The 27,216-nt window shown below is 41.0% G+C and overlaps 1 protein-coding gene across 3 annotated transcripts in view; it reads left to right on the top strand.

The window, feature by feature from the left end:
* TBXAS1 (thromboxane A synthase 1) overlaps nt 1-27,216 on the top strand; it is a 228,635-nt gene that overhangs the window by 159,958 nt on the left and 41,461 nt on the right. For all 3 annotated transcript variants that reach the window (XM_031050023.2, XM_031050024.2, XM_031050025.2), the window contains one exon: nt 2,288-2,602. In XM_031050023.2, the coding sequence (XP_030905883.2) occupies nt 2,288-2,602 (315 nt within the window). The remainder of the gene's footprint in view (nt 1-2,287; nt 2,603-27,216) is intronic.

The raw sequence follows: 27,216 nt of genomic DNA, 5'->3' as shown, positions 1-27,216 counted from the left end.
AGAAGTTTTCCTTCTCCTGTGAGGAAGGCCTGTCTTTGCTGACGAAGATTCAGGAAGGGCATTAACCCACACATTCTGAGCAAGACTAATTTCCTGGGTCAATCTCGAGCAACCAACAAACTGAGCAGGATTACTATTGCAACAACACATCATCAGTAGGGTAAAACTAACATGTCCCACAACGGTCCAGACTAGTTTATACACACACCAACAAACACACTGGAACTGGACTGTCTTAGGGTTTTTGTTTTTATTTAAAAATGGCATAACCCAAATATATGTGCAAGGAAAATCCCTGGATTTTATGTTGTACCAGACTTAGACTCTGAGTTATGCAAATACATGGACTTCCAGAATGTGAGTAAAGCACTTCCTGGAAAACTTACATGAAATTTTTAGTTATGAAGAGCTGAAGTACACATGAAATGTTGTTTCCTCCAATCTAGAAGAACATAAAAGGGCAGAGGTATACTATCACACTGGAGAAGGATGACTGTGGCAGGGCAGTTCCGACTGTGTATTTGCTATATCAGAAATGAGAGACCAAAAACGCATGGTCAATTTGAATATGGAAATGGTAGCTAAGCCTAGGCACAAGGAAGCATTTTCAGAGCTGGAGCTCATTTGCTGAGCATAATGTGTATGATGTTGCTTTGTGTGCCTTCAAAAAAGCATGTATTCCATGCCTTGGAAGTATGCAGTCTGACTGGCCAATTTGTAGTCCTTCAGCATGCAGTGACTGACACTGGCTACTATCTGAAGCATTGATTCTTGGGTGTGCCAGGGTGCAAGATGTTCTATGGTCATGGGTACAAGATGCATAATGTACATGTGCAAAATTAAAAAGTTCTGTGGGGTGGAGGGAAGGAGCTGTTAAAAAGTCAGTGTGCCTGTTGAAAAGTCAGTGTGCCAATCCCTTCCTTCTATTACTCATAATTACCATTCCTGTCTGCCTGTAGATCAGACAGAACAGTTTGTTGGCAGCAGAGCTAAGCACAGGACATTAAGTATTTCTCCTCTTTTATTGTCTTACTGCTCTCCTATGTTGTGTGAAAGAAAGCAAATAATCTCGTGAAGTTTTTTGACATTTATAATTAATTAGTCCTTCATTACTCTTATCGTGTTTGCCTGTCTTTTTCTCCGGCTTTTCAATTTTCTTCTTTATCTCTCAATGATCAGATCCAAGAAGTCATTCAAATGATTTCTTTTTAACCAGTAAATGCAGCTTTACAGCATTTTTTTTTTCCTTTTGAAGAAAGACTAGGTCCCTTCTTTTGTCCATCCCACTGCACAAGTTGTCATGTTCTGGCACTGCAGTCACTTCTAAGACCCTGAGCTATCATGTATTCTGTTGGTATTTGAGGAATTGAAAATCAATCACATAGCTTTATGGCTTAGGTTCAGCACAATTCTATTATGCTCACTCCTAAAAGTCAATTCAAACCTTTTGGGTTATATTTCAAAGCCTAATCAAACTTGCTGTCCAGACTGGTTTGGACTCAAGTCACACTTGTCCATAGGTCTGTTTATTAGAAGGGGTTTTTTTGTCAGAAACTTGCGTGAAAAAAAGTGATTTTTATAACAGTAGATTCGTTTGGTGGGCTTTTACGGTAGAAAATGCTTACTTATTGTAATGCACTTCTGCAAGTATGTTTGAAGATATCTTTTCAAAGAAATGCTATGTTGGTACAAGTGTTCATACATGTACTTTGTCATAAAAGGTGCACCAGTTTACTGGTTTACCATTTTCCAGTTCTGTCTTGTTAAGCTGGTGCACAAATTATTTTTTGAATATTGTAGATACAACCCTAAACCTAGATGGTGACTTTCATGCTTTGGACCATGTGAACAAATGAAGGTGGTTCCTCCAAGCAGATGGGCCAACCTCCTCCAAGCATGAGTTGTGCCACCGCCATTTGGCAGGCACACATGGGACTGTACCATGACTATGTCAATCACGTTATTTCCAGCAAGTGCCAAGAACTCACCTGGAGAATGAAAGAAGCTCTATATGTAGCTGTCCATTACCACTCCTCAGTGAAAATATGTACCTGTTATGTGCTGGGGGCGGATCGGTCTCATCTCATTGGGGAGAAAGCAGTGACAGGCTCTTAGTTGGGGCATTTCCTGATTATTTATAGAAGTCTCCTCATTAAGTGAAAGCCTGGGGGCCATTCTATGAGAGTCAAGTGCAGTATAAATAGTAAACAGCTCTCTCCTTCAATCTGCCATGGGTAAAAGCATTGCTCTTCATTCTTCATGCTTCTTCTCCTTCTGTATTCTGCAGAGGCGCAGAGATTTTCTCCAGTGGATGCTCGACTCCTGTGACTCAGATGACTCCCCAGCAGCTGGGTGTTTTGATGTGATCAGTCCATCTGCTGCTTCCAGACAGAATGAGGTGTCTCTTGCGGGCAGGGCCCCATCTGAAAAGGTTCAGAAGACACTTACAGAGGATGAGATAGCAGGCCAGTCTTTCCTGTTCCTGATTGCTGGGTATGAGACCACCACTAGCACACTGTCCTTTGCTACGTACTTACTAGCCACCAACCCAGAGTGCCAGGACAAGGTTCTTCGGGAAGTTGATGAATTCTCAGCAAAACATGTGAGTATGATGTGGTGGTGTGGAGATTGATGCAGGGAGCAAGGCAATGTGAATGTTGTCATGCCACTGTAGCACATGCATGGCCCTATTTGTCTCAGTTAAATATGCATATATTAACATTTTATTAATATTCTAAGTCAAAAATATTTTGAATGAATATATATTATCTAGGGGTTTTTGGAAGCTTAAATAATGTCACTTTACAGCAACTGAAGAAGTGGCCCAGAAATGTTGTTTTGTAGTGAAAACTTAATATTTACAAAATATTTTACACTATTGAAATTAATCAGCTGTTATCAGACTCCAAAAGTACACATTTCTGATTTTTTTTCCTCTTGTCCAGATACTTTTATTGGTTTTGTGGTCAATTTTATTTACCAGTCTTTGTAAGGACACAAAAGTCTTTCTTACAAAGCATAAACTGCAGAGTTTTGTTTTATACGTTCATACTATTTTTTTTCTTCAGCAGCATGTGTATGCTACAAAAGAAAAAAAAAACAAATCACAGTATCTTAGTCTCTTATGCTATGTTCACATTACTTCCCCTTCACTATCTGTATTTACTAAGGGTATTTATGTTTCCTAGATAACTGTTGAAAATATCTGGTATATCTGGCAGACCATGCAGCAGGCATTCTTCCACCCTACACTTTGCACAAGTTGCTAGCTATGCGAATTCAGATGAAGGGTCTTTTTCTATTCATGAATGCTTTTATAATGGGTCACGAAGCTGACAGGAATAAAATGACACCAGCCATGGCTGTCTTGCAGGATTTTAGCTGCTGGATTTGCATGCTGAAAGCCTTTACTATACATTTTTGGAAGTTTCATACTTTTTATGCATTCCATCCTCTGTGTTGTACTTACAGAACAAGAAAAGAGTTGTATAATTTGCTGCTTTGCTGGTAATAGAAAATTCTCGACTATGCAACATGTGCCCATGCAAAAGCTAGCGCTTCCGTCCTCCTGCTTGTGCAAACATAAACTCCAGGATCTGTGTACACAGAAAATGTCTTATTTTGTCTTGCATGATGAGGTTCTGAGCATGGTGGTTCTCTGGATAAGATTAATTTTGCTCTGAAGGTGCAGATGAATGACAGCAGTCGAGGTTAGGACTGTTCAGTCTGATCCATAGAGCTTTTATTGGTGCATAGTTCGTACCTCTGGTGTGAATTAACTCAATACAATGAACCGTTCATGAGTTATGTTCTAACCTATAGGGTTTGGGTTATCTGCTTAGGTTATTAGCTCTACAACACTCCAGCTGGAGCACATTTACTTATTTCATTCAAGTACATCAGGCCTAATTATGCCCTTGTATCTGGGTAGTTCAACTGACTTCCTTAAGGCCTGAAAAGATGTTAAGGTGCAACTTGGCCTGGAGTATGTGGAGTTTACTGGTCAACACTGATGGCAGAGTTGCACATGGAAACTCCTGCTATGCAGCCCCAATGAAAATACAGTTCATCTACTCACCCTTCCTGGAAACTGCCAGCCTAAGAAACCAAAGTGAAATTGCTGGGAGAGGTATCCAATATGATAGGTACTTGACACATTCGTATGTGTCTGTAGATGGGGATATGAATTAATAAACTTTTCCATGTAAGTGTATAGAAAGCTGACTGCAAGCAGTTGTTAACTGGACAACTGTTTGCAGACATTTAACATAGGAAGACCATGTATACAGCTCCATCTATGTTAACAAGCAGCGTGCTTTTGTAGACACATATTTGCTATCTAGTTACTGGGTACAGACTATACACACCTTAGGGGTTAGGGTTTATTTTGGATTAGTTTAGCTGTGTGTACCAAATTGCCCCTAGCAATTGGGCCAATATCCTGGTTTACTTCCTGTTAAAGAAGCCCTTACAGTGCACTTGACAACTGAAGTGTGAACCAGTGCAAGACTCTTACACGTGAGTGCACTCGTGATCTAAACTAGAGAACTAAATGGAGCCTGTGTTGTATTTGGTCTGTCTGAGCTATCACTCACTATTAGTAGCATTTCCATAATAATCTGATTCAAGCTTGTGATGCTTGACTCTCTTGGTTTTCTAACAGGAATATTTTGCTTATAATTTCATCTTTTGCAGTACCTGGGAGAGGTTGTAGAGCTGGAGACATTTGTGGCAGAGAAACTAAAACTTGGTGTAGGGAGACTGCACTCAAATGAGATAAATTATTTTTTCAAGTCAGCACTGTACACAATCTGTGCAGTGCCTCAACCGAAACTGGTGGCATCATCCCAAACCATGCTGTCCCATGTCATATATTCATTGGAAGTACTATTTAAATCACTTTCCCATACTTTACTAGTTTTCAGGTTTAGCTTTAGATGATGCATATATGGCTGTATGGCCATAGAGAAGAGGGAGAGAAATATAATTATTCACCTTCTGTCCTTGATACTAGGAAATTCATAGTTCTAATCTGTGCAGGCCCATCCTTCATAATATTTCCTATTATAAACAGCTCATAACCTGAGTGGAGATAATGCACTACTCAAGGAGCCCATCCTAGAATCAGGAAAAAGGTGCAGCAGTTCAGTCCCCTTAGTGACTATAATTAACCACTTTTAGCCTAGAAAATAAGATCTATGGGAACAGTTTGCAAGTTATGGGAGCAAAAGCTATTTTAAAACCGGGTATATATAGATGCTCTGTTCAGTTGTCATGCAAGGGAGAGGAAGGGAGGGGGCATAGCAGCTACAGACTCACTGTTAGTTATAAAGTCAGTTAAGAAATCTGATTAGGTTATTGCTTGTACTCAACACATCAGCTTTGCTCTTATCAAGGTGCTTTGCAGTTTTCAGAAAGGAAGGGCTTTAGAAGGCCAAAACATGGAGAATAATATAGTTAGGTTGTTATGACAGGGGGTGGAAGACTGCTTTGATTTGAAGATATACAACTGTTAAACACAGTACCCTCTTCAGCCAAATTTATACTCAGGTAATTATAACTACAAAATGCTCCCCACCATGTCCCCCTTCCTTCCTCCAACCATTTTAGTTGTCTCATGCAACATTATTTATTGTCCCTGATCTGTGGTGTAGAGCTGTGGTCTGGTTTTACAGCAGCTGCTATGTATCATCCCAGAGATGGCTGTACTTTGGTGGTGGACAGAGTGATATATACACTTATTTACTAAAGTTTATAAAGACATGTGAGAGCCATCTGAGAAAAGATGCTATAAAGGACAGGCGCAGGTGCAGGTTTTTTGGCACACCAGTTAAAATTCCAAAGCACAGTGACCTTGTGATAGCCAATAAAGGCAGCAAGGTTGGTCCATCTGGGTGTACAGAAAGATTTTGGTGGCTCTGGGTGTTGTACTTAAGGATACCCCAGAATTTGCTCTGATCTTCATCTGTCTTGCTTGCACAGTAGATTGCGTTAGCAGAATGGGACAACAAAAATGGGAAGGAAACAGCCAAGGCACTGGTGTGATAGAGATCTCTGTGCTAGTTTGGCACAAGCTGCTGCAGTGCGGTGCAGAAATGCAAGGTTAGTGCTGGACATGGTCTAGCCCCTGTGCTGTGCCAAGAGTTGGAAGCCCAGAGGAGAGGCACGTCTGACTGACCATGTTGTACTGCTGTGTTGTGTCCAGCCACGTTTGTCTCAAAGCTGTCTTGGGAGACCTCTCTACCTCTCTCCACCTCTCTGAATACACTGTAGAGCCGTCACTTGCAGGCAATTATCCTTAGAGAATAGTGCCTGGAGCTAGTAATGGATTTGTCATCTCTTTGCTTTGTTTTTTATTTTTCCTCAGGACCTTCCTCATCTATTCACTAAAGGACTTTTTAGGTCTTCTCGTTCCTGATGTGTAGAGGCTTGATGATGTCTCTTTCCCTGAAAGTGAGATGAGGCATCTGGTCCATTTCAAACTCTGACAAACAGGGAAAACCTCTATCCTTGGTTATTGTAGAGGGCAGAACACACAGGTTGTTGCACTCCTCTCCTCTGTCTGGGTTTTTGAAATGTAAAGTAAGGGAGTGCACAGCTTTTCGTCATCCCTGGGGAAACAGAGAGACAAGGTACTAAGTGTGACTACTGTCTTACTGTCACCACACACTGCATCTTCCCATTCTACCTGTGAATTCCTGTGTCTGCTCCAACTGCACTGGGAAAGACAAGTTTGAACATAATTCCTCTAACAAACAAATTGAAATTAAAAATGTAGAGACTCTACCTCTTTGTGAATCCCTTGGGGGTGTAGTATGTGCCCTGTGAAGGGCCATCCGCTGAAAACAAGATGTACCTATTTGCTGGATGTGCAGCCTGCTTTGATACCATGAAGACAAAATAAACGAGATGAAAAGACAGTTAAATGTGAGCTAGTGGAGGCAGGATGCCTACATCTGTGTGTACATAAGAGAGTATTACGTTTTGCAGAGACCACAGATCTGTTTCCAGGACAGCAGAGAGAGGTCAGATCTTCAGAAGGTTGTAAACTGGCATGTGTTTGGTATTAGTACATGTTTGATGATAGGTATTAGTGGAGAAGCTAGCCTGATATATACAAGTAAAAGAGGGTGGGGAGGGGTAGAAGGTTGCCATTTCAAGACCAAATTATTTTCATGGCATTTGTGGCTAACCTCCCTTAAACTGCTAGAGGTTATACAGTTGTGAAAGAGATGTTTTATCTGCATTAACCAAGTGACAAGCAATACACCCATGGTCTTTGCCCTTTCCATTTCAATAAAAAACGATCCCTGTATGAAGTTTTTAAAGAGCCTTTCAGAAGACATGCATTTATGAACAGTTTTTGCACTTATGACTGATCATTTTGTTGTAAAAGCAAGTTGATTTTTATTTGTATGCATGTGTGCTTAGCAAAAGCATAGCAAACATGCAGCATACATTTGTTCTGAGCAGACGGACACTTGCTTCTGAGTGCCAGTGCACTCTGAGCTGCTCTATGTGTTTTCTCCTAAGCCCAAGTGCTTAAGGCATGCAAAATTGCTGCATCTTCCACACTGGGGATTCCCATAATATAAAACCTCTCTTTCCTACCTCTCCCCATTTGAGTATTTAGATGTCTTCCTCCTCTCATAATTACATAAACCTCTCATTACTTAGAGCACCATAAGGAAAAGTTGCATTAAAGGCCTAGTGCTAGTTACAGAACCTGAGATGCGTTGCTGCACTGACATGTAAGGCTGCAAGGGCTTCACGCTAGCCAGAAGAGATCTGGTGAAGGACAGAGTAGCAGTTCTCTCCTCCTTGTTGCTCGTGCCTTGAAATACTTTCAGAACTCGTGACAAAGGTGCACGAAAACACAGGAGTCGGGACTAGGAAATAAATAGAAGAAAGGGCAGCTATTACTGTAAAACATCCAGTAGAGACTGCAAGACCAAGTGGGGTTTCCATTCTGCTTTTAGAATGCCATGTACAGCCCTTATTTATCGCTGCGTGATATGATACTCAGTAACATTAGTGTGGAGGGGAATGAAGAGCAATATAAACCCCAACATGTGTCTACTACATCTAATTTTCCTACCCACAAAATACACACAACTATTCAGTGCTGGTGTGATTTACCAACATTTTCACCACTGGCCAGAGACTTTAATAGAAATCTTCTGTTCTCATAAATACTTTTCTGTTACTCTAAGGCCCAGGAATATTTTTAATATGTCTAACTGAAAATGTTGACCAGCCTATGTTTCAACTGTATTCTTTCATGTCAATAATATTGAATAATGCCAGCCCAAAGTAACTTCAATCCATAGTTTCATTTATGAAAAGGTACAGTTTAATTCCATTTTAACTGCTGTGTGTGGTCATTTGTGAATGGGCCAGGTTGACCTGTACTGATACATAAGCTCCTCCTTTATGATTTATGACCTGGGCACTGTAATTTGTCAGGTGTGGCAGTTGCTCATCTGGGGTAGCTTGGCACTTGATCATTGACTTGAGTAGAGTCATACTATTTTGCTTATGATTCTGTTCTTTGCATTAAAGAGCTCCTTCACTAATATCTCTGCAGTCTAATCAAGATATCTTACTGTAAAAAGATTTTCCTTTCCACGAAATTCCCAGAGACCAGTGAGAGGTAAGACCATTTTTATGGCATCTCTGTACCTGATGGAGTACTTCAGACTTTTAAGCTGTTTATGCAGAGAATCTCCTTGGCAGCATAGACCGTGCAAATGAGAGGTGAAAGTCAGAGACATGGCATTGTCAGGGAATTACCACAACAATTTGCCTGAGTTTCATGCAGTATCTCAGGCACTGTGCTCTCACAAGCTTGCAACTTCAGAGACTAAGCTTCACTAAGCAAATACCGCTGATGGTGGAGGCTTGCATTTATCAAGGGAGACTGAATTGTAAATAGTTTGCTGAAAAAGTCCACAGGAGAGAGCTGCTGTTACACATGCATACACATAAATGTGCAAAACATGCAAAACCAGTAAGTACAACCACTATTGTATGGTGTTGCTGTTTATTCTGTTGAAGGAAATGAACTTCTTTGATTTATTTTCTTAAGAAGGTGTTGCAGAACCTCACATCATTCACAAGTTTCAGCTGTCAGCAGTCAGTTTTGTTAACAAATAACAAGATGCTTTTTAAACATGCAGAGGCTAAATGCTGTTTGGTATATTTCTGTAGTTCTTCATACAATTGCTCGGTGTCTGAAATCAGTTATTTATCCTTGTCTCATGGTGCTTCTCTATGTACAGGTTGAAGACTGCTGAGTTAGGATAAGACATTAAATCCTTCCCTGTGTTTCCTCCCTTCTATTAATATCTACTTAGAATCAACTAATTGGAATGCAGGTGATTGGAATGCAGGTTTTGGACTCATAAGACCCAAAGTCACTTTTCTTGGGAAGAAATTATTTTGGTTCCAAACTCTTTCTACTTTGAGCCACTGAAGGAACTCTGAGACTCAGGGCTTTGGTCTCTTTGCTGAATTGTGTCTCTGCTGTAGAAGAAGAGGTAGCCCAAGAAAGCTCCTGGGCTCAAGGCCTCCTTGTGTTCACCCACTTTGCCACAAGCCTGTTCCTAGATTCAAAGACTGAGGGGAAGCAACCAGGGGAAAAGCTTATTCTCAGTTTTCTCACTGTGCAAACTTTAGCAGATATCTCTTTGCATGGGTTGCCTTCTGTCCCAGGCACCCTCAGGCACCAGCCAGAGTTGTTCTGAAGGGCTTTCTGGGAGATTGCTGTTGCTTGCTCTTGTCTTACAGAAACTGTGGTTTGTCATCAGCTGCAGTCATCCTTTAGCAGAAGCATTGGCAAGCAGGAAGAGTGTGAACAGCCATGAGCCATATAAGGGCAATTCTTTTTGCTTACCATGTATCTGTAGCTCTTAAGCCATATCTACAAGTGTCTGCTTTCTACAGGTACCTCTAAAAAAGATAAGCACTTCCTGGAGAGTCAGTTTATTTATAATACAGAAAGAATTGAGTTGATCAGCTGGTAAGTCCAGGATATCTCTTAGGAATGTTTTATCTTTGCTTTTTTTAAAGTCTACTGTTAGCTTAGATGGACAAAATAAATGTTTTAAAACCCAGTGGTATCTTGGCATTGTCCCCTTCCTTGATTTTTTTCCAAGAACCCTACCAAAAAGACAACATGGGTATGAAAAAAACCTTATTTCTTTTCCAGAAGAAATGCTTTCAACAGCTGAAAACTGGTGATTCTATGTGGCCTGGAATGAGGTGCTCCTGAAATGATTAATGTGCCCATATTTCAAGAAACTTTCTGTTGTTGTTGACATTGCAGGGTTCATTTACCACTCTTCACTAAAATAGGGAAGAAAAAAGAAAAAGACTTTTATTTTTCCATTTGTTAGGTTCAAGCTTATCAGTCTCTTGCTCATGAAGACTAATTTATCTTTTGCTTGCAATGTCATATGTTGCTCAGTGACTCTGTCTTATTGCTATTCTTGAGCAAAACTGAGTCTTAGGTAATATATGCTAGACAGATACTCATTTTTGTCCCTGAATTTTCCTGGTATTTTGCCATCCTCATAATAATTGACCCACTACGGGGCTCATGTTAAAGAATAAATTTTTCTGGTGACATGGAACATTTAATGGTGAAGATGTTAATAATACAGTACTTTAAATGTGATTAGGCAGATTTAATTTTTTTTTTAAGAGAAAGTAAAGGGAAGAATGTGTTTTCCCTGTCTTTTTATTCCTTCCCCTCTTCCCTCTGAGGTTTTTATGGAGGAAAGAGCATTATTTGCTTTTAATGTAAGGAAAAATATCGCTGCTGAGGAAGAAACTGGTTGTAGTTTTCTTTAGGATTTGTATCTCAGCATCTCCTCTAGAAATTATATGGCAATCAACAAGCTTCCCCAAGGAACAGAAAAAAACCAAATGCATACAAATATCAATGATTAATCAGTGCTAACTACCAGCATCAGTGTCAACTTTTTATCTACAGAGAAGGAGCATTTTTGCAGGTTCTAGGTAGACTTGATAGAACAGTTTTTGCGCTGGGCAGTCCAGCCTTGCAGAAGTAAGTAGATAATCTCAAAATACAGTAAATAGCACCATCCCCCTCCACAGCTTTGCAAGAGGCATATCATCACCAGTCTAGCCAGAGATATTACATATGGCAGGAAGAGAGGTGCACATGGCACAATTTATCAGGAACAGAGATTCCCTTCACGGGTGTAAGTGCCTGATCTTTGGATGGCAGTCTGTCTAGTATCCAGAAACTTGGTGTCCCTGCCCATGGCAGGGGGGTTGGAACTAGATGATCTTGAGGTCCTTTCCAGTCCTAACTATTCTATGATTCTATGATTCTGTGTGAAGTAGAGGTCAAGTTCAGAAAGGTATTATATTAACATATATATTGGGGTTCTTTTTGGGAATTGGGCACCAGAAAGTTTTCCATAAGGTATGTGCTGCTGAATTGTAAATACCTAGCAATGAAGGGGAGGACAGCCAGCTATAAGTACAATCTCAGATGCAAGAAATCAGAGAAACCAAACCATGTGGCCCTGAAAGACCTTACAAATGAGAAAGGGTGGCCTTGGACATCTGTGTCAGGACCTTACACCATGGCTTAGTGTTAACACCAATAACATTCATCAGGCAGAAACTTGTCTCCTGGGGAATATTAAACACTAAACTAAACTAAGAAACATTTTCAAGATCTTTGTTAGCATCCATTTGGAATGAGATCCCTTCATGTCCCCAGACTGACAGGCAGATTCTTCAGGGAATGAAAATGCTGGTCCAGCCCTGACATCCTCATCCACTATGTAGACCTCCACTAATATATATGTCTACTTCTGAGATACCTTCAAGACTCAGGAGTAATATTTTGCTTTAATAGCACTTTTCCTGGTCAGGACAATAGCAGCTCTTAAGATGCGTGAAAACATCTCAAGTATCACCTTCTTGCTAAGGACTTTTCACAGGCAAAAGAAGAGAAGAAGTATTGGAGAACAGCTTATAAAACAAAAGCAAGTAACAAATTTGTGTGCATGTGCATACGTCTGCATATGAGAGAGAGGAGGAGGCAGAGAATAAATCATGGCTGAAGAAGGTCTTTCATCTGAAAGCTCAACACAGATTCCTGAATTGCACATATTATATGCATAAGGTGCAAAATCTGAGCTGAGGAGAATACATGCCTAATTTGTTAAGAGACAGCAAATCCCCACCAGCAACCAAGAAGAAATTAAACTTGTATTCATCATATTCATAGCTTAAAAATTATCTTAGCTTGTATGAATGTGAGGTCAAAATGGAATTTTTCCTCCAGCTATGTACATAAATTTGGTAGCATTAATAGGAAGTAACCAGTCCATTTATTTGTCAATAAGCATTCAAAGTGAAGGCTGAATGAGCCTGTGCCAGAAGGAATGGAAACTAGTTTGCATTTCATGATTATGTAAAACAGTTCTTGGTAGAATGAACTTCTGGTGACCTTTTCTCCCCCCTCTCCCCCTCTTTTTTCTTTTCCTTTCCCCTCTCTTACCACCCTGGCAGCACATATGTATTTAAATAATTTCCATTTCTAACAATGTGTTTGTGTGTTACTTTTAATCAGTGTGAGATGCTTTTGTGTTGTTTGGCCTGCTTCATCTTATGCTTCCCTTTTTATGTGGAAAGAAAGAAAAAGTGGGATTTCTGGGATTTCTGGAGCACTTGCTCTAGAAATGTAGTGGTCTTCCAGTGATGTGAATGAATATTTACTTACTTAACCGTATAGCATGACTGGTGCAGAGGGAGTAGTCAGGAAAACACAAAGAAAACTAGGAAATGCATGCTACTTGAGGACTGTTCCATTTCACACCAGTTCATAGATTTTACTGTCTTGGAGACCTGGTTGATACCAATTTGTCACTAGTATTGCCAACTCATTTGATGTCTGGTTTTCAAAAGACACTGTGGATCTTTTCCAAAATCAAATCCTTTAAAGCAACCTTAAAGCAAACTTGCACCTCAATGTAACTAGCCACACTTTGAATGTTTTGGTCATTGTCCCAAAATGGGAAGTGGGCTGGTCAGAAGGAGAATTTCACTGCTGTGGCAGCTGCTGAGATAAGCATTTGGGGCCTCAAACAGGGGAGTCTGAGAACTTTTATACACTAGAAAAGCCAGGAGCTTTCATGGATGTGACTGTTGGTTTCTAGCCAATACCGAGTGGATAAATAGGTGCCTGGACAGGTGAAGACTCATTTAATAATTGGTACCAAATTCTACAGTATCCTTAGTCAGGTCTCAGATGTAATGAGACTGAAAAGTCAGTTACTTTCTCGGACCTAGGGATTATCGTTCCTGGCTACTACTGAGGCATAGCGCATTAGGGCACATTGTGCAAACAGAAGCATTCATTCTTTAGTGGTGTTGGCTCAGTATTTTACACCTGTATGAAATCTGTGCTTTCGGAATTCAAAAAAATGTTGATATTAGTATTTTATGTGTAAAACATTTTAGTTTTGAATGTGTCTTAAAAAAAAGTTTCAGGAAAGTTTCTGTTAGGAAGTGGGAGAAAACAGACGCATACTGTTTTTTCTGGTTTGTATTTCTTAAAGGTTAACATGCCCTCAGGTCAAAAGAAGGAATGTGTTAAAATGTTTGACCTTCTGGTGCAATAGGTATTTTTAGTATCTTTCACAATATTCCTAGTTACACTTCAAATCTACAGGAAAAATGGAGAAGAAGTGAAAAAGTTCTGAGCATCAGGCAATTATCTGCAGCCTCTTGCTGCTGTTGTAGATTTAAATGAAGAAACAAGGAAGTAACAAGATGTCAGAGAGCCGTTGTATTGTGAGCTGGAACAAAACACTTTTAAGAGCTCTTGCTTTTTGGAATTTGTTTTCAAGATGCAGCAAGTTTATATGCAGTCAGGATACGATATGAAGATTTTGCACAGTCAGGATTGAAGGTTTAATAGCCTGATAAATAGAAAACCTTACAGATAATTTCAAGGTGTTAATCTAACCTTGATGTGCCTTTAATCTTTTGGCGTTCTGGAGATTGTAAAAAACAAAAGCCGACTGTTTTAATATCATAGAGTAGTCAGGGAGAAAAAATTTCCTCCAGCAGAGAGGCCTTTAAATAAATTATTACTATTTTTTTTCCATGAAGGCAAAAAATAACTGTAAGATGGATTTAAAGGGAAGTGAATTTACTAAATGTCCTGCATCTTTCTCTCTCGCTAATTAGTAACAGTCAAATGCTCTTGTTCTGTAGACAGTGACTACAAAGAAAAGGATAAAGAACTTGGGAAAGACTCTAGAGCTGAAATAATTAGGCAATTTATCATTTAGGGTAATTGGACTTGTGCAAAGCAGCTTATTTACCACAGGTTTCCATTTCTTCTAACTGGGTGTGAAAAATACAGCTGCATTGATTGGGAAATGCTCTCAGTGTTTTTTCCAATATGCATTGTGCCAGGGACGTTCAGTTCAAAGTGTGGTGTTCCTCCCAGTGATTTCTTTTCCCTCCGTGATCTTCAGAAGCAGCCTTCAGCTTCTAAAACCTCAAACCAAAATTAGATTAAAGTGCCCAATATGGGGTCAGAAATGGGAGGAAAAGAGAGAGGGGTTTCCACTGGGGAATTTTCACTTAACAAATGAAAGCCTTTGCTTTGTTTCAAAGGAAAAATTGCCAAGTGGAGGCACATCTTAATCACATCAGTAGCCAGCTGAGATGTTTATGCTAATTTCCAAAGGTATGTAAGTATAGGAATCAGGGGGTCCAAAACTCCTGCCTCTGTGATGTGAAAAGCAGAAGCATTTAAGCACCACCAGCAGACAGCTCTGATGTTGTTTCAGTGTAAGGCGAGAGAGGGGGAAGTAGTCACGAGGGGTTTACTTGAATTTCGCTTCACAGTTTGCTGGGAGTGTGAATACCCTTTTACCCAGAGGTGAGTTTTTGCACCATTTTTCCAAGCAGAGCCCAGCTACCCCCTTTGTGGTTGGTCAGATTATGGCACTCTCCCAGCTTTGTGCTGTTGCTCTCCACTCTTGAAGATTACATCTTCACAAGCATCTTTGCTTGTGATGGACACTCTGGAAAGTCTCAAACTCCCTGGATTTCACCACTAAAGCCCCTGGTACGTGGTGACCCCACAGCTGACTTCCTGCCAGACTCCAGGGGTGGCCTGGGGTGTCAAATCCCACTCCAGCATATGTGGCTTTGCAGTGTAGGTACTCTGTGGTGCTGGTCCCTCAGTGCTCAAATACATGTCTTCAGGCTTTGGGGTGAGGAAATCAAGTAGTGGGAGAAATTGTTACTTAAAAGCAATCTTGCTCTGCCTGCCCAGTAGGAACCAGCCAGAGGAGATCCCTGCTGGGAAGAGAAGTGAGGGGGGAATAAGGTGATGTTTAAAGGCATTTTACTCCCTGCCTGTGAGTAATTCACAAGTATGCACTGCTTGGGTTGTCATAAGTGGGTGCCGCAAAAGTGCTTTTAAGTTGCACAGCTTGACACCAGTTGCATGCTTGTCTTCAGCTAGTGTCACAGGTTGTGGGTTTTTCCCCAGTGGTTTGTTATTTTAAAACACTTGTATGTGTTTGATATCTTCTTTAATACGAAAGTCATAACTACCAGCAATTTCCCATGGAGATATAAGGAGCAAGAAGTAGTAGGTTGTTACCTAAAATACTGCCTGTAGTCTGAGCAGGCTCAATGTGAGATAAAATGCATAATTTGGATGCAGACTGGAAGTGCTTGGTCCCCCGCCAAAGGAATGTTCAAACTCCAGTACTGAAAGGCATACCTCTGCGGATGTGGCCACTGAGAGAGAGTCCAATATTTGTCAGTTTTTGTGCCATATCATAATTTGTTGGCTGTTTACACTGATTACCTGGGGCAGTCAGCTGAAATTTCAGGGCCTTGGGATTGTTTAGCTTAGAGCTAGGATCCAAATATCTTTGAAATGACCCTAGTTATTTACAAGGAACATGGAAACTCTTTGCTTATCCCAGCAGGAACCGATCAGCAAGCTCCTGTGCTTGTAGCTCTGCGGAGTGGCATGGATGGTGGCAGTTCCTTGCCAAGCTGGGTTTCCCATGCTTCTGAGGTGGTGCCTGGTGCTTCCTGATCTCCTTTTTTTGACTTTTCTGATCCTTTTCCTTCTTTCCTAAGCACGTGAATCTGTGCAGAGCACTACTCTGCCCACAGATGCCTTGCACATTAACCTTGCTTGTCATTTTGCATTGTGACAGTCACATATGTGACTTTGCACAGGGGCTGTAATCCTCCTTACTTGATTCTGTAATGGAGTTTATCTGTTCCTTATGTTTATCTAGAGAGACAAGCAGTTGCTTTACCTACAGGTTTCAACAATGTTTAACCAGATTAGTTATTGTCAGGCAAATGACTTTCTTTTATTTAGGTTTGGTACTCCAACACTTAAGCAGAGTAGACTTCTATCAGTGGGAGCAGCATACCATTCCTTTTCTAAATATTTTAGGTTATTTTAGCACTTTTCATGTGATAATACCTGAATGATACATAATTGCCAGCCTCTAAATATACCTACAAGGCTTGTAATATTAATGATCCTATTTTTTCAGGGTGAAATTGAAAGTTTTGGCATGGGAAATAGAGAAGTCATCAAGTAATATTTGCATGTTCTGAATAACTTATATCCCACAACATAGTCTTTGTAAAATCATCTATTTGGTGTTTTTCCCATGGGTTTAAGTGAAAATACAGTGATCTTCATCAGAGATCCACATCACTGAACTCAATAGGTCTACCAGTGTGCACAAATTAAAGGACGTGCACACATCACCCTTGGACAGACATGCAAATTGTGTTTTTACCAGTGTTTGAGTAGTCCCTACAAAACACACTCCATTCGGGAGTGCAGAGGAGGGAGGAATGGGGTATTGTCTATGCAGTTGTCTATGTAATTTTTTAAATCATAGATTTTAAGTTTAGAAGTTGGTTGCTGTGCAGTCTAATCTTGTGTACAACAAAAGGCGTAGGACTTCACTGAATTAATTCTGTTTACTTTAGTACATCTGTTTAAAAAACCCCACAAACCCTCCCAGTTATTTTAATTAGACAGCACAAAATGTCTTTCCTGATTTTGAAAATGAGGGATCCCAAGAAGAACAAGCAAAACAAAATGCTTTAGTGATCTTTTTCAGTTATCCTTGTTCCATTGTTGCAAGTTTTGCTGTTCTAGAAATGTTGGGTAAAACTGTCTTGTTGTCTTCATGGGATTGTGGAACCTTGCACCTTTTGTGTTAATTAGACACATAAATCCTACAAACTGTATCCAGTACAACTGCAAACCAAAAGCCTGATTCTCAGTTTATGCTTATGCCCTCTTTCACCATTCCTACAGCGGAGATGGACTGTCAAGGTGTGTGTACATCACCCTTATGGTTTATCTGCAGCAGTATTATCATCACCTCATTCCTGAGTGATACTATCTTGTTAACATATAAACAAGCACTTGCAACTATGGTAAGGCCTATTCATGCTGCCATAGTAGAACCTTATTGAGAATCAGGCTCCATAGACGCATCTCTTGTTCTTACAATCCAGTTATTTAAAGAAAAGGAGCACTACTCATCTCACTGACAAGAAGCACAAAGCAAACCCAGTAATTCAGAAAATGGTAAGAGAAAGAAAAGGCAAAGCATGACATACTCCATTAAGTTTCTTTCTTTATGAGTAGGAAGAACATGGATGTTTTTGTTGTGCTGTGTACTGACTTTGATATAAGACATGTAGCCTATGCAAAATTATAGATTTTATTATAGAAGACAGAGTGGAAGCAATTTAAAAAAAGAAAAAAATTCTGTTCACACCACCATTTTTTATATTCTCTGTTGGACTGAAGTTGGAAGCTTGATATAAGAATGCAGATAATTTCATTACATTGTGGATCTTACTGGAGGTTAAGTTCATCTTATAGTGACATAGAGATGCCTGTCATTTAGGAAATCTGCAGAGACTTGACTCAAAATCTTGGGAGGGTGTTGCTTTGATTCAGATCCTAAGTGAGATCGTTGCTGTGCTTTCATAAGCAAGATGCTGCTGTTGCTGGACTCAGGGTTAGAGTTGTACACTCAGCCCCAGAGGACCAGCTCCTCTGCTGTAAATTGGGGCTGGTACTGAGCGGGAGTGAGAGACACAGTAAACATGCAGAGTAGCCATAAATGACAAGAGGATATGATATGTAACATTAACCAGGCTCAGTGTTTGTTTAGGTTGTAGAATGGGCTTTTAAATCAATCTTTTATTATCAGTGGAGCCTTAGCAGTGCACTTATATGGAGAACAACGCAAGGACATGGAGACTTGGTGCAAAGTGAACATCCTGCTTACTTTCCTAGCTCCAATTTTACAAGAAAAAACATAGATCTAGGTCATACCATTCAGGTGTGAACTTCTTCCATGTTGGGCTCTGATTTCATCCCCACTTCTGCCATAAGGATTCATTTCTCCACCAGTCCTGACATCCTGCATAAATATAGCTGGGAATGTCATGCAAGGAGCCTTCCTGCTTCTTCCTTAACCTTTCTGGCAACACTGAATTTACCACAGTTTTATCTCTCCTGCAGTTAATTACCCTTCTCCTAAATAAAGATTAGGCTTGTTTCCAGTTTGAATTTATTGCCCTCAGGTTCCCCTGAACTTCCATCATTCTTGGAGGGCTGTATAAAAGACTCTGCACGGAAAAGTAATTTTTCCTCATTGTGAGACTATAGAGACTATAATTGTAAACTGCAGTGATATTAGCTGTTAGTGTTTTCTTGTGTTAAAACTAGAATTTCCTGAAAGTACTTTTTTTTTATTTCTTTTACTTTTTTTTTCTTTTTCAGAAGTTGAGCAGTGTGTGTGTTTGTTTTAGAGGTTAACCTATGGGGTTTTAACAACCTTTGGAAAACGTAGATATTAGAATGGGATAGTGTATTTTAAAAGCCATTTCTACCAGCGTGAAATCTTACCAAGCTTATCTCACAGACCTGGTTTTGCTCAGTGTGCCCTTCTTTCAAGTGATGTAGTTGCTGGAGGAGTTAAGTGTTTCTAAGTGTTGTTAGATCTTTGTGTCAGTGTATAATTCTCCTGTTTCTATAGTTCTATAAATACACAAAAAGAAATTAGATGAGAAATGTTATCACAAGTAAGGTTTTGTTTTGTAGGAAAACAGTGTTACCAGATTTCTTAACTCCCACCAAGTCAAAACCAATTGCTGGAATGGTTGTTTGAAACTGCATTGAGTCCTGAATACTGCCTTTCATATTTTTAGCATTTCAGATTAAAGATGTAATAATTTTGATCCCACTGACACTCAGACTTTGCCGAAAAGTGTTGTAGCCACTAGACAGTTGCTGTACATAGGCAGCTATGCAATTTCTAAGCAGTTGATTGGCAAATGCTACCAAGCCCTCATGTACATCTCTGTGCATCTAAATATATATATACTTACATGTCTGTCAGCATTGGTCTGTGCAATAGGATGCTAATTATAGGCCAGGTTGTTCTTGGTAGAAGTTTTTTTGAAAAAGCTCTTGGGAGAACTTTCATTTTCAAGCCAGTGATGGGGAGCAAGGGTTTAATTTCAGTGTGTTATCCAAAAGGTACAACTTTTTGGTGGTGCAGTACACCGCATTTCCCAGTCCAGTTCTGTATTTCTGTCAGCAATGCAGTAATTAAGCAAAGCTATAAGACTTTAACCTCTTAATTTCTGGACTGGAAGAGGCAAATAGAGAGTCAAATGAGCCCACACTATCAGCTGTAAATAAGAGGTTCCTCCACTGTGTTAAGAGACATTGGGATGAATGGTGGTCTGTCCAGTGAACGTGAGAGATGTTAACTGGGGCTCTTTGGGTCCACTGCAGGGGGGAAAGCTGTAGGAAATGCATTTACATTGTTCTTCATAGCAAGGTAGAAAACAGATCTCTAAGTGAAAAATCCAGCTGGGCTTGTGGACTTAATTCTGTCTGCATTTGGAGTGGGGAGAATGAGAGCCACCAAAGAAACACTTGGAGATGTAATGTGCAGTTAAACCCACAGCACCAGTAGGACTGGACAATCACTAGTTAAAGCTAGTTAATTATTTAAGAAAAAAATTACGAAGCATAAAATATTCAAACTGCCTGTGCCTGATGCGTGCCGTTGCCACAAAGGCACACACACCTGGGTTTTAGATTCTAGCCTGTTTACTACAGTTTTTAAAGAAAAGATATTTTAATACTAATGATGAAATAATATTATGTGTGAAATGTTAATAATAAACAAAATTTAGGGGAGAAACTTTGCTATTTGTTTCTTCCAGAGGGAAATATGCCTGCTTTTTTAAAAAATGAAAGTAATGTGCACCGTTTCTTAGCTCTCTTGGAAATGAATAACTTACTAAGTGTTGTGATAATTGTGCAGAGAACCCATTACGGTAACACAGTGTAGCTACAAACTGACTGGGAAATTGGTGCCTTGAGTCTGAAATTAGATGTTGCAGTTACCAGGCATCATTTCAGATTAGCTGTACCTGTCTCGTGGGCAGCTCATAGCGAGCCACACTGGTGAGTCAGAGAGACCTACCATTTTCCTCACTTGGAGGTTGGCCTGGCATAGACAGCATAACTTAGAAACAAAGACAAAACAAAAATCAGGCTATGCTGAGCTGTTGAGCTCAGAGACAGGGTCTGCTAGAGAAGCAGTTCATTGGAAACCTCAGCAAGAAATAAAACCTGCTTCCTGCAAAAGCTTTGAGATGGTGTTAGGCGCTTACATACCCAGTGACAACTCTCGAGTACCTGGCACTCGCCTGAACTCGCTGTCGACATCTGTACACCTGCTCTTAGCAGGCATAAGGCAGTATTTCTCTGACTGCACCTAAAAATGGCATTTCTCACACACACACACAAAAAGGCTGTTAGTCGTGGTATCTTTGCCAAACTCCATTTACATGTTGGCTGCTTAAAGACCCATCTGCAGCATTGATCGCCTGACACTGGTTCACTTCCTGTCCTAAATTGCTGAAAAATCCCAGCACATAAAATGCTTGTGCCATGGCTTTTCATCAAATCTATGAATTCCCCTTCCCCCCTTCTGCTCTGTGTGCTCTCTGCTCACCTTCCCAGGGCCTGTCCTTTTGGGTTGGGTGAAACCTCAGGACCTGGCACTGCAGTCATCAAAGCTGACATTTCCCAGCTTCTCTACTTGTGATGAGGTATATACTTGCATTTCTGCCATTGTGACAGGAAGACCTTACCCCTAATCTAGGAACCACTGCTGGGTGTATATGAGTAGTTCGAGTCACTTTGGCGAGCAGCACTATCTGAATGAGGAAGCACACATTTTAAAGGTACACTGAGATCCTTCAGGGTATAAGTTTTATAAATGACAGATATTATAAATCCTGACTACCTGATGGCAGGCACTGGAGTGGAACGTTTTGTCATCAATGCTTCTTATCTCCAGATTCTTAATTAGTTTCATCGATAATTTTGTCGCACTTGAATGTTTCAAATTATTAAATATTGCAGACTGGTTTGTTTGGTGGAAAATCTCTCCATTGTGTACAGCAGAACATAATGCTGACTCTAGATAGCTGGTGGAGAAATGGTGCTCACTGTCCCTTTTGTAGCCAGTCGTGGGAGCTGCTTTCTGAGCAGTAAGATTGGATTGCAGAACACCGAGGTAGCTGGTTTAGGAGTACCAGAAGGGGGAATGGTGAAAAAGCCTAGTTTTCACCTTCAGCTTTGAATGCAGTATTTTTCTCCCACTGTCTAGTCCACCATTCAGCTGTCCCAGCTGAACGCACAGGAGTTGTTTGCCCGATTCCTGCAGAGAAAGATATTTCAGCTAGATGAGTTTTCCAGATTTAAAGAATTATACCTGAAGCACAGTATAATAAAATAAAGGTACCTTAGGCTGCCTGCAGTTTTCTTTCAGTCTCCTTCACGCTTGTGCTGAGGGTAGCAGCTTCCCTTGTCACGTCTGCAGATCAGTGAGTCTCTCCTTTGCATTTACTATGCACATCTTCTACTCCTGCCCACCCTCCTGGCCAGGGTGAGATGTGCCTCCAGCATCTGCTGGGGCCTAGGTGGATGATTGTGTGGTGCCTGCACACACACACCCCAGCCAGTAGAGCACAGGGCCCATTTTAATCCCTTGAAACAATAACAGTAGTTCATGTCTAAGCTAAAACCTGTCCTGAATCACAAGGAGTTTTCACTGCAGCATAGGGCATGTCTAGTTTATATAAAAGAAAAAACACAAAACCCCACAAATCAAAGCACCAAAACCCTTTAAAATGCCACTTCTCATAACTATTTACTTAAGCCATAGGCCTGAATGCTGAATGTCTGTTTTAAATTGATGGTAAAATTTCCGTGTTTGCTTCAGCAGAGAATTTGGCTCTTTGCCTTGAGACTTGTAAGAAGAGAATGTTTTAAACTTATGGTTAGGAGACACAGCACATTCATATCATTGCTTTAATCAGATTTTCCCTCTTTTTAATTTTTTTTTTTTTTTAGAACAAGTTGTGGGTTTTTTTTCAGACCCCTGTTCCTTGAATGTTCCCCATAGGTGGAATGTAATTAAACTCCACTGGCATCTCCTCCTGCTGGGATTTAGACTAGGGACGGATCTTTAGGAAGCATAAAACAAATACTGTGAAAAAGGAACCCTTGTTAGAAGAGCTGCCAGAGAAATCGGCTCTGCTCCATTTACACGCTGATAGCTTTGAAAATCTGCCCTTTCTTATTTTGTGAATTGGTTTTTAGAAATGGTTAATGAATCATTTAAACACTGGGGACAAGGGGGGGACCCACAAATCTTCTTTGCAGCTCTCTGCTCACAGGCTGCAAGTTCACATGTCAAGAAACATTTTCTACCTCATACCCTGAGTTTTGCTTTAAATAATTTAGTGGGGAAGGCACCGCCCTAATGGTGCTGAGGAGGGAAGGCTTCAACAGCAATGGCAAGTGCAATGGGTGCCCAAGCCCTCATGCTGGCATGATGATGATCTCACCCCTGGGAAGCCCCAGTCACTGAGAAGTAGAATGGACAACTTTGTGCTACTCCTTTGGGCTGCTCCATCATGGCTTCTGTAAGGCTATTCCCATGCTGTACCTCAACTACCTGTATCTGCAAAGAATGTAAAATATGAGTTCTATCTCTCAGTTCTGGGGATACAAATATGGAATAATCTCGTCAGCTTGGGGTGTTATTGTGCCTTAACCAGGAAGAGAATCTGTCCCCAAGCATCGCTTGACTAATGGTTATTAAAGGCAAAAATGAATTGATAATAGTTTGGGATCAGCAACTAGTGAGCTAGTGTCTATAACGCAAAACCAACCATACTGTAACTGGGATTGCCTTTGATGGTCCTCCAGCCTCGGGTTTTAAGATGTTTTCTTTGGAATCAGGATAAAACCTAATGCTGGGAATGTTTTTCTGACTTGCCTCATACAAGACTGCTTCCACTTTTCTACTTATTCGTGCAATAATGAAGTGACAGGCCTTATCTCTTGGTCAGTGAAGTCTGTCACTGTGGATAGTGTAGCACAGCTCTCATCTTGGTAAAGGAGACAGACATTGTGCTTCTCTTCTCACACGGCAGTGACTGCAGTTACTGAGACCCAAAGCGGGTGCAACTCCATCCTAGCTGGAAAGTAAGTCGTCTTGTGATAGTCCTTTGTTAGGTGGGGAGAAGCAGTAATAGATTTTTTTTTTTCAAACCAGTTGGGGAAAAGTATGCAGGATGCAGTGTAATGGCTAGGAACTGATAGTCCATAGTCCAGTCAAAAGCATTTTTTAGTGGTTTATGTGTTAACTTTATTAATTTGCTTTTTCCCACTGTCATGGTTTAAAACCCCACCTCAGTCTCCCGCAGCACCACACACCCTCCACCCCCCCCCCGTGCTCCCGGAGGGATGGGGAGGAGAGCCAAAGGAATGCAACTACCATGGGTTGAGATAAGAGCAGTCCAGTAACTAAGGTATAACACAAATCACTACCGTTAGCACTATAGAGGAAATAAACAAGGAGAGAGAATATGATACCACCTGCCGAAATGAGCCTGACCCGGAAGAGAGCTAGCTTCCGCCCTTCCGGACAACTCCCATTTACCTCCCCGAGCATGACGTGCTGTGGTATGGAATACCTCCTTGGCCAGCTTGGATCAGGTGACCTATCTCTGCTTCCTTCCGGCCTCCCCTCCTTCCCTGGCAAAGCATGAGACTCACAAAGTCCTTGGACAAACCAAAACATTTGAGCAGTAACTCAAAACATACTTGCTATCAGCAACCGTTCCCAGCCCGAAAGTCAAAACGCAGCACTGCACCAGCTACCAAGAAGGAGAAAAATGACTGCTACTGCTGAACCCAGGACACCCACCATCTTTTTATCTATGCCAACTGCTATAGTGTCTGGGTGCTGGACGTACAGGTGATAACTACACTGCTATAGTGTAAATGGTGTACAGCTTACCACAAAGTCATTGCTCCCCTCCATTATCTGTTGTCTCTTCCACGCTCTATGATTCTTGCTCTCCTCTGTGATGTTGATCTCACCATGGCCCATAGCAAGTGAGAGTTCTGGGCTCTGAACTGCTCCCTGTTTAGTGAGGGAGCTTTCTTTGTGTCAGTCGCACGTGGTGCCAGAGTGACCATATAGAAATAAGATGTTCCTATAAATGTTGTGTTGTGAAATCACACTTGTGCCAGAGGCCACATATAATTTATGAAAAATAAGTACTCAAGTTCATAATGGAAAAAAAAAATCCTGTCTGTTCATCTGTTTGCTGCTATTAAGAGTATTTGTTTTCAAGAGCAATCCATTATACTGTGAAGTACCTTACTTTGTTAGACAAACAAGAAAACCCACACTTTTAATCTCCTGAAGCTTTAAATGGCATCACAGGATGCAGGTACTTGAGACACTGATACCTACAGCAGAGGGATGAAATGGCCTTAGCTTCTCCTTACTGCTGGCCTGAAACCAGCAGAAAACAGAGCTGTGCCATTTTAAGAGGATTTTGCCAGCAAGGACAGTTTTTGTAAGCACCTCAAATGCATGATTTGGGCAATGAAGCCTATAGATGAGAGAGAAAGGTCTGTACTTTGAGCGCTTCAAATTTTCTATAGCTGTATATTAAATTCAAAATAACAGTCTAAAAACATATCTTTGTCATCAGGGACTGCTGAAGGGGGGAATGATGGTGGGGTGGGAATTAGCTGAGGCTCTGTCACTTCCTACGTGCAGCATTTTGGGGGACAGAGAGGCTTCAACATCAGCTGCTGAAGTATGACAGGAGAAAGAGCAGCAGCAAGCTGGGGAGCTGGCTGCTCACCTCCCTGTGTAGCCAGAGATAAATTGCTGCAGCAAAATTGTGAGCAGTGTCTTGTAAAGAAAATGGAGGAGCTGCTCTAGGGGCTGAGGGAGACGAGCTGGTTTTTGGGGCTGTCTGGAGTAGAGTGAGTTCAGGGTGTTCTGACATGTTCCAGCTGCAGCAAAAATACAAAACGGGGTGAGGAGGCTTGCCCACAGCCAGGAGTATTATATTGTAATTGTATTCTTACTGGCTATACTTTATGAATTGTCTCTTCATGTTTGTGTACAAACTGTTTCTGTGGCATGTGCACTGTGTGGGGATGTTTCTGTGCGCACGAAGTGCTGGAGCTAGTGTTTGCTGCCATGCTTCTGCATCTTCTCTAATGATCATTGTAAATTTGCCTCTCTCCTTTTTGAACTATGCAGCTAGCACTGTAATAAAATGCTCTTTGTGAAGAGAATATTGAAGAGAAGATGGTGAAAAAAGAGGGCATGGGTATGCTTAATAAAAACAGATTCTGTGCACTATTGCAGGTGCAGTTGATGCTGTTTAGAGCACTCACTCATCTCGCTCCAAATAAATAGTAATGACTGTTTCCTGTGACTGTGCTGTGAATCATATTCAGTCCATGCAGGGGAGTAGAAAATAAAGCTGCATGCAATCCACATGAGATGATGGCTCTTGTAATATTCAGCAGTTGGGCCTGGTTAGAAGCGTTTCATTATCTCAGAATTAAGAGAGAGCTTCCTGCTGTCGCAAAAGCTTGTTTATTCTTCAACCTTTCCTCCCCCTCAGTCCGTTCTTTCTTTCTTTAACATATATCCCCGCTTCCTTTCTCCTGTCTCCGAACTGTTGAATTGATGGTTTTGAGCAAAACTGCAAGGTCAAATTAGGGACAGTGGCCCTGGAAGTACATTAGTAGTTTATTGCGTGGTTTTTGGCTTAATAGGAGGGTGCCTGAATTTTCTTTTATCTTTTGCCCTCTGCTTCTTTTCTTAGCTTAACCTCAAAATTTATTAGGAAAAAGCAGAAGAAGTCAAGCTTCTTTCCCATTTCTCAGTGAACATCAGAGTTTTCCTCCTTACCCTTGGCTTGGTCCAAATTTAATCAGTGGGAGTCTTTTGGTGAACTCCAGTTGCTTGTTGTTACTCTTAAGTCAGAACACTGCCTGCCTTTAAGTTGGCTCTAGCAAATAGCCGCTTTGTGGGTGCAGATCCATTTGTGCATAAGCTGGATGTTAAAGGTCAGCTAACAAACAGATAGTAAAACCAGTCTGATTCCCTCCTTGACTGGAGGGCTAAACCAGATCTTTCTGCCTAGGTTCTTAAGGAGGAAGACAAGAGCCAGAGCCTGCTTTTCAGGCTCCACCATCTTTGCAGAGTAGAGGCATGCAGTGAGTAAACTGGTGTGAGGCTCACGTGAAGCCACATCATGGGTTCCCTTTGTAGTTGGTGGGTAAGAACACAGGTAGAGGGAAATGTGTCCTGTTCTGAGGTTTGAATGATTCCCTGCACAGTTTTCTTTCCCTGTGGGATAGGGAGAAAGCAGGCCTAAGGTAGATGCATTTTTAATCATATCCCAAAATAAAATGTGGTGAAGCTGCATGCGCCTTACTGCTTCAGAGACTGTGGAGGACGACATGCACACAAGTTCCCAAACTCATTGTATGTCCTATTTAGAATAAGCGTGGATAACTTGTCCCTGTGTGCTGTGCCTTGCTATGGTCAGGATTGCTGGGGTGTCCCACTTGTGTATAAGTCACGGTCAGCAGAAGCACACAGCTGAAAAGCTGAAGGACCATCTCAAGCCAAGTATGATTCCAGAAGCATCTCATCTGAAGAAGAGCTCTGATTCAGGTTTCCATGACTAAATGAATGCTTTGACTCCTTATGG

This window comes from Melopsittacus undulatus, chromosome 5, assembly GCF_012275295.1.
Source record: "Melopsittacus undulatus isolate bMelUnd1 chromosome 5, bMelUnd1.mat.Z, whole genome shotgun sequence".
NCBI classification, from domain to species: Eukaryota; Metazoa; Chordata; class Aves; order Psittaciformes; family Psittaculidae; genus Melopsittacus; species Melopsittacus undulatus.
The sequence above is the reverse complement of the archived record's forward strand: the minus strand, read 5'-3'. Positions and strand labels throughout refer to the sequence as shown.